The 8,598-nt window shown below is 35.5% G+C and overlaps 1 protein-coding gene across 1 annotated transcript; it reads right to left on the bottom strand.

Moving 5' to 3' along the window:
- Nucleotides 1–1,374: 1,374 nt before the first annotated feature.
- mrpl45 (mitochondrial ribosomal protein L45) lies at nt 1,375–8,339 on the bottom strand. The gene is made up of 8 exons (XM_044113535.1): nt 7,653–8,339; nt 6,566–6,761; nt 6,327–6,444; nt 5,659–5,757; nt 4,137–4,185; nt 3,903–4,052; nt 2,963–3,136; nt 1,375–1,847 (listed from the first exon to the last, which is right to left on the bottom strand). The coding sequence occupies exons 1-8, from the start codon at nt 7,782–7,784 to the stop codon at nt 1,749–1,751; spliced, it is 1,017 nt and encodes a 338-aa protein (XP_043969470.1). The 5' UTR covers nt 7,785–8,339; the 3' UTR covers nt 1,375–1,748.
- Between the last annotated feature and the right edge of the window lie 259 nt (nt 8,340–8,598).

Here is an 8,598-nt window from a genome sequence, read left to right as displayed (position 1 = left end):
TAAACTTGAAATAAGACAAACCTAACTTTCAAGTAACTTATCAGCAAGATATAGGAGCTTGTTTTAAGTCAATAATTCCTTAAATTTGATGGAAAGTAATAGTTCAACTGGAAGATTATTTAATTTATAACGGGTTTTTTACCATGACAAATTAATTAATTTGGCAGTTGAACTAGAACTTTTTTATCAATATTAAGGAATTATTGACTTTAAACTAAATCTTATATCCTGCTGAAAAGTTACTTATACGTTAGTTTGGTCTTATTTCAAGTGTATTAAAATATTTGCACTAGAAACTAGAAAAAAATACTTGGTAAGACTTTGTTTTTACAATTCAGTGTGAGTTTGGTTGTGAGATCCGTCATAGAAACTCAATTATGATACGTTTTGCAAACAAGTTTTATTTTCTACTATTGCGTATTTATTACATCCTATGTTGCTTCTGCTGGTAATTGCGCGCATATGGAATGGCAATAACAGCTCCTGCTTTCACTCTACATGTTAGATGAAAATGTATTTTGTGTCTTTATGTTTTTTTTTTTATTATGGGTCTAATGTGTGCTTGTTTAAGTCTGATCTTAAACCTGCAGCTATGACAGATTTAAATGTAGTATGGGAACTCTGTTTTTCAATGAATGCTCAATGCTTTGCAATAAAATGTAATTTAAAGGTAACTTAAATTTAGTTAAAGCTCTAGGCTGTGGATCTGCAACCTTTACAATCCAAAGAGACATTTTTTGACCTCAGTCCTGCTAAATAAAATTTGTTTAGAGCTGCAAATTGACAAATACAGCTTATAATTTTTCAGAAATATCGACTGCAGAAAATTTTATTTTTAGAGATCCATGTTTTTAGATTTAAAAACTACTAAAAGTACATAGTTTCCAACCAAATGACAAGAAGCATAGATCTAAAAGAATTACCCTTGAATCCTTTTTCGGTATTTGGTATAGATTTAAAAATAGCTATAAAACCCATTAAAATTAGAAACACAGAAAATGAAAAAAATCTACTTTTTCTAGAATAACAGAAACCCTTTCTTTACCTTAGAAGTAAAACTTTACCATGTCAAACATTAATGCACATTTTTGATCGAAATAAAATCTCTACCAAGGATGACATGCTAATAATTTTTACATTTCATTTAATTCATGTTTGTGGCATAATAACGTTCCTGCAACATAAGAGAAATGATGCTTATGTGTACATCTCAGAACACAAGAAAATGGTTTATTCAGAGAATTCACCATCAAACTGGGAACTATTTTGTTTGAAAGCTCTGTATCATATTTGTATCACATCTTTTTAAACATATGTATGAATTACTGCAACACAATCCATGATTTGCCTTGTGAAGAAAAGCAGGTAGAACCATCATTATTAGCAGTATTTATTTTCCATTGCAGAAGTCGGCATCTTGTACATTTGGTGCAGAAATAAACCACTCCATTTCTAGAGCTCTGTGCATTTTTATTTCTTGCATGTACAAATAAAATTATTCTCACAAGCATAACAAAAAGTTATGTTGATCTGGTAACTTCAGAGCACAGCTGGTTGTTTGAACCAAAACTCAGATTTTTCTTCACATCCTTCAAAATCTTAAAGATTTTTTATTAGAAGGAAGCATAAAAAAAAACAAAGCGTGTTTTTTTCTCCTTAAGCAAGAGTAACTCGATCCAAAAATTCAATGTCTTGAGTATTTCCTTGATGTCCTCAGTTTAATGTAATGACCAGCGCCCCCTGCTGACCTACTTATTCCACTGTACTGCTGCTGGTTTGGGAATTTCATAGTTGAAGGCATCAAATTCTTCCCATGGCTTCAGGTCTGGACCAGGTATGGCAACCGTCTAGAAGAGACACCGGAGCAGAGGAGTGTTTATCGACAAGTCGCTCAACAGAAAAATATTAAATATATATAGAACATTACAAATTATTCAATGAAGGTCATGACAGGCTGGGTTACAAACCGATGGACATGGTGTCTAGAGTCAGTGAAAAGAGGGCCAAACCAGATCTATGCAACACATTCGTTAACCTATACTGAGTGACAGGTCATATCAAAACAAACAGCTAATTACTTTTAATAATTAATAATAATAAAAACTAGTGACCAGGGCGTCAACTTATTATTGTAGTAATTGATTAAGCCAAGTAACCCTTTTTAGACAATGTTAAAAATACATTAAAAGATGCAAGTAAACAGAAAGTTAATTTCCATTTTTAATAAAAATATAAACATGTTACTGCAATAGTATATTTCTTTAGTGCACCCTTGATTATTTGTAGCATCTTCAGCTAAAAAAAATACTTAATCTAATACAATGTTGATTATGTTTAGGGTAGGCTGATCAATAATTGGGTAGAAAAATGTATTCAATAGATTTTTTAACATAATTTAAAGCAGCTGAAGCTAAAACTGACACTTGAGGAGTTCTAGGCAGAATATATTAAGAGATGCAAAATGAAAATATTTTCTTGTAGTTGTGGCTTAATTGCTGCTGTGAGTTGGTTGCTGTTTCAGCAAATGGCCTTTTTGAGTCTGAATATCCCAGTTCAGACTCAATTACTCAGTTTGATGAAAGTTATTTCTAAAACTAATTCATTGTTTCAACCCTACTAGTGACATTAAAACGTATAGTAAAATAGCACTCGGAACATCTTGATTGCTGGTTTCCATGACCTTAAGATATAAAATTATGTCTCTCCTCTGGTTTATCTCTACATTATTCTAACTCTGTAGCCTAGTTTGTCCAAGCTGCTTGTGCTTGTTGGTCTTCCTGTAAAAACTCAAAATGTCAACAGGAAATGCTGTTTGTTGCCAGTTATAGTACCCCTACATTTTTTTGTTTGATTAAATCTAAGCCATTCTGAACTTTTTCTCCAATTGTTATTTTTTGTCATAAAATTATCTGTCTATAAGTCTAAATAAAAATATTATCAGTGGTCCAAAATGGATAGTTACCTTAATAATTGGGTCTTTGGGAGGAGCCCATGAGGGCACAATTTTCCCGTGTAGCCTCCATCTACTGTAGGGGTTGACCAGATGCCTTTCAATGACCAGGTACTCCAGGACGTCCTTTGGTTGCTCCTCGCTGCCCAGCATCAGCCGCCCGAAGCGATCATAGATCGCTACCGTCTGTAAATAAAACAGTCATTTAAAAAAGTGCAGTAATCAGAAATCCTGATTATAAACCCCCCAAAAAACCCAAAACAGCACTTGCTATGGTTGCTAGTAATCAGTTGATCTAAAGCTGACGGATCTCATCATCGACTAGCGATTATAGAAAAGAGTCCGTTTTCCTAAAACTGTTCTCTTGTCAAGAGGAATGACTGCATTTCCATAACATAAAGGGCGAATGAAGTAAAACATGGGCAGTTTGTTGGGTGTTAATATTTCAAAACAAACAGCATAAAGTGCATTTTGCATCACACAACGGACCGCAATTCTTTTTCCCCACCGCCATCTTGATTCTCATACCAACGGCTCCGCTTGAGGATGACCAGCGGCGCCCTCTGCTGGATGGCGGCCAAATTACAACACTAAAAAAACTGAACGTTATTAGCTACGGCAATCAATTAGAACTAATTTTAATCTAATAAATTATTAATCAACAATTAATCATAAATTGATTAATTGTTTACATCCATGTCACCTACAGAATCTTCAATGTATATTATTCTGATTTTACGTAATAAATCAAAGTATTTGTGAAGTGGAAGAAAAATGATACATGGTTATCAAATATTAAAAACATAAAACCTGAAAAGCATGGCGTACATTTGTATTTAGCCTCCTATACTCTAACGCCCCAAAATCAAATCAAATGCAACCAATTATTTTGAGGACTCACCTAATTAGTAAATAACATCTACACTTAAAGTCATAGTAAATAAAGTGATACCTGCTTGGAGTGCATACGAACTGTAACCTGCCCATACAGGTTGCCTTTAGTGACCATGTCGGGGCAGCGGGCATGCACCACTCTGGGCGGTTCCAGTGACTCGACAAACCTCCACCGGATCGTCTTGTAACGGTTGCCTCTCGTCATCTCCTGCAACACCGTAGCACAGCACTGACAGTAGTTAGGACAAAGAAACAGGGATGAGTGGACACTTTAGAAAAAGGAAACACTTACAGGATAACATCTTTCTGTAACCAGAGAATGAAGCTTCTCTTTATTGAAGCTGCAAAACACAAACATCTAGTTAGTTTGGAGCCAAAGCAACATGTTCACATGGAGACTAGTGATTGATGTGTAAATGATTGTATTTGCCAGGTTGGCAGATCCACCAGGATTTTATGATTGTTTTTGTGATGAAAATACTGATTTTGTGGTTCTACTTTAGAAATACTTGCAAGGAATTTTGCAATATGTCTTCCTTATTAAAAACAAGTAGACAGACGGGACACACACACATTTGTATTACTTAAAGAACTTAAATAGCTAATTTTTTATTGATCACGGACTATAACTTGACAAGGCTGAAACAGCAGTGTAGTAGAAGTAAGAAATACTGCCACCTGCAGGTAGGAGTTGGTCAATTCAACCAGAGAATTTGCTCAGAATTATACATTAGCACGAAATAATTTGGGGATTCTGTTGATTGTGTGTGCTTTTTTGAGATTACAGAACTGCAAAAAACTTGAGGGACTGGCTGGGAAATCAAAAATGTGATAATACCACAATGTCACAACCACTTTTATTTCAGTTCCTTCTTTTCTTCTGAAATTATTATTTATTATTTATCAAATAGAGATCAGAATACTGTTTAAATTCAGACTCAAAAGTAGTACAGACAGGGTGTTTTTAAAGCTAACACTGCACTGAAAAAAACCTAAATCTCAAAATATTACCAATAATTTTTGGTCTAGTTTCAAGTACAAATATCTTAGTATACTTTAAATATGACAAAACTAACTTGCAAGTAACGTTTTAACAGTCTTCTTATAAGTTAAATAATCTCCCAGGGGAGCTGGTACTTTTTAAAATTAATACTAAAGTAACTATTGTCTTAAAATAAGTTCCTATAGCTTATTTGTAATTTAGTTTAGTCTTATTTCAAGTGTACTAAGATATTTGCATGAGTAACTAGACAAAAACACTTGGTAAAATTTTGTTTTTGGAGTGTAGAAAATATTTCCAGATGTGAAAAACAGGACAAACATGGAGCTGACAATAAAAGACCCTTTTACAGTAACACTGTTTTGTAGTTAAGCTGCCAGCAGTGTGTCTGTGGAGCAGCAGATTACTGCAGACAGCATGACTAACTAACCAGTTAAAATCAGCTTGTTGTGCTGTAATTACTCTGAGTACCAAATCAACAATAACTACAAAAATTGTCACAATTGCTGTGCTACTCTGGATCAAAAGAATGAAAAAAGCAATAAACTGCACACCTGCAAGCTCTGCAGCTCCTACTGGATAACACTAACTGAGTACTAACAAGATCATTGACCCAGAATGGTGCTTATAAATTAGTCATCAGTTTATCATTGTTTATTATGACAGTTAATGTTTCATCAGCAGATCTGAGAACAGTGTGAGGATATCGCAAGCTTCAAACACAATCCTCACAGTAACAAACATATTTTGTTGGCTGCCTATATCAGCCGTCTGCGCAGGGGGAGGGGAACGAGGCAAGAGTTCATCTTCTTACTGTGTCAGGGCGTTGTGAGCCTCTATGAAGATCTCTTGAGCTTGCTCTGCAAACGTCTTTGTGCTGAACTGTGAATCGTAATCTTTGATTTTCCGAATCCTGAAAGAAGATTTTAAAAATCCTTATTTTATAGCTGCAGAATACATTTTATAAAAAATATTTGTTTTGCATGCATGTTGAAACATTATGCAGTGACTTTATGGTATGAAACAAACTATCTGTCGAAAAAAAAAAAAGAAAATATCTCAAGCTCCTCTGCCTTTTACCAGTGCTTACTAGAAACAACCAGTCAGTGCCAGTGGAGGATCTTAGTGCTGTTAATCAGAATCTTGTGTGGCGCTGCTCATCCACACTCCTACTTCCCACATGATCTCTGGTACACTATACCTAGCACAGCCTGTCATGAATCCTAAGACTAATTAGCCTAGCCACCAATGACTGTGGATAAGACGTTTTTTTGAAACAATAAATTGTTTCTTCACCATTAGCACATTTAGCTCCGAGTACATGAGGTTTGTTGACAGCGCTAAGACCCTCCTCCTGACTGATTGGTTAATTTTGATCCTGAGTGGTGCATTTCTTCAGACAGCACCAGAGGGAGGAGCTAGAGGAGATCAATCTTTTCACAGATTATTAACAACAGAACATGAAGAGAAAGCCAGACTTACGCGAGTTGTGATGCGGCGCTCTGTCGTATCTGTTCTGTTCGCTGTCTCAGGCCTTCCTTAGACAGAGTGGAAAGGCGTGCGTCTCCTTCTGGAGGGATGTACGGGTCAAATACTCCCGCTGATGAAAACAGGAACAAACTTATCATTTAATGTGCGTCTTAAATTCAGATGAAATTTTCAACAAGAATATGTTTTTTCAACCAGAAAAGAGTTTACGTCACTCATGCAACGAACTTCACCTGAGCAGGCGATGTTAATGGGTCTCTCTAAGTACTGCTGTCGGAAGACGATGCCAGCTGCTCGAGCCTTAGCCTCTGGGTTTTCTTCCTTCTTCCCCTTCAAGCCCACCGCTGGAGGTATAAAGTACCTCTTCTTGGTCCGAACCGGCAAGAAAAGTGGGCCAGGATGCCGTACATTCAGAGCGACCTCAGCATTCTGGGAGTGGAAATTTAAAGAAGTGATTAATCACCAGAGAAGTGCTTGATAGATGTTTCATAATGCTAAGCTAAATGACAATAAACATGGCCTTTATGGAGATTAAGCAGTAAAAAACTACTGTATGATATTTAACAATATTATATATAAAAAGAGACGGCCCAGGAATAAGTTGATTAAGCTGCTGTGTCAGGGCCCCAAACCATCAGAGGGCCTCCAATACATGCTATACTTTTAACCCATATATCTAAATTTTGCATCTCTGTTTATTGAGAATGAAAATAGTATTAAAATTGATTTGACAGTTTCAGCATGGGGTTTGTTGTTTAATTTTCAAATGTAAGACTTAAAGGAATTGGGAAGTTTACACCGTATAAGTGCAGAGAATTATTGTAACATTTCCATTATTGCAATCTGATGCTACAACCTTAAATCTTAAGAGCTCAGTTTGTTCACAATTACATCTCAGCAAACAATACCAGTTACTTCTGATTGATTTTAAGCTCCATTCTCTCCCTCTTCTAGATTAAACCAAATCTGTACTGAAATGCTGCTAGTAGTCATGAAGCCCTTAACAGGAAAAGGGGCCTCTGGTCAAATTCCGCTTATGACCCTATAAAACTATGGACCGGCCCTGCCCACAAGCTATGTTTTAGTATTAAACTATCGTAATATTTTTGTTCTAGCTTTATTTATTAAACAGGAAATTTTATATATATGTACTACAAATTTTCTGCCGAAAGCTTGAGCTTCGTAGGTTGATGCTGAGACGTTCATGCGTCACCCTTACCCCGCTAAGGCCTCTAAACATTATACAAAGTTCAAAACAAGCAGAAAAAATAACGCTTTATTAGCATGCTAACTTTACGACAATCTCAAACATCATAGTACCTTTAAGCTTCTGCGTGCAACGATACGAAGAGACCCAAATGTCCTCGTTATGGATGTCGCCATCTTGACCCAATTATCCGGAAAGTGAAAAGCAGCTTCCGGGAAAATCCTTTCAGGTTTAAAGCACCACATTGACCTTTTTTTCAAGGTTCACGTGGATTTTTCTGATAAAAAACGTGTAATTCTCATAATTATTAGTTCAACTTCCACCTAATTTTATTATTTGCGCACATTATAGTGGCAGTTTCTCATTCATTCTAAGAAATTACAAATGTTTTTGTACCTGCATCAAATGTCTATACATTTCTTAAGTTACATTTTGTTAAGTTACATTTTATTCTATATTTTGTCAAATAACCATCTTTATATTCTTATAGCACTTATTTATCCATCGTACTTCTCATATGTTTATTGTTATTGTTTATTGCTCAGCTGTCACGACGTTCATAATCAATAAATAAAATAAAATTCTTTGTTTTAGGACAACCTCATTTGTAATTTCTGTCAAAATATTATGTTTTGCAAAAACCTAAAAGCCGTCAAACCTACAAGCAACACACCAGTATTTTTAGGGGACGTTGTGAGGAGAAAGAGGGGTTTTGTGCGATTCCGAGTGCCTAGAACTTTCATCAAGAGTTATCTTGAAACATTGAGGTTAAATTTGTTTTTTAATTAATTTGTAGAACCTGTACACTTTTTTTTAATTAGACTTTTTTGAGAAGTATTTGTACTCATACTTCAGTAAATAACATGAGTTATTTTGTCACCTCCGTTTTTGAATCTTTAGTAAAAATTGATTAATAAAATAGAAAAAGTTTGTGCTGCCTCACACACGTTCTGAACGTAGGCCGAGACGCGATGACGTCACTTCTCTTGAACTCGACGCTGATTAAGTGAAGTTGTTTGGGCTATACAAGAGCGAAGAGTAGCGCTGAAACGGTTTCAG

Source organism: Gambusia affinis, linkage group LG04, assembly GCF_019740435.1.
Source record: "Gambusia affinis linkage group LG04, SWU_Gaff_1.0, whole genome shotgun sequence".
In the NCBI taxonomy this organism is placed as follows: Eukaryota; Metazoa; Chordata; class Actinopteri; order Cyprinodontiformes; family Poeciliidae; genus Gambusia; species Gambusia affinis.
The sequence above is the reverse complement of the archived record's forward strand: the minus strand, read 5'-3'. Positions and strand labels throughout refer to the sequence as shown.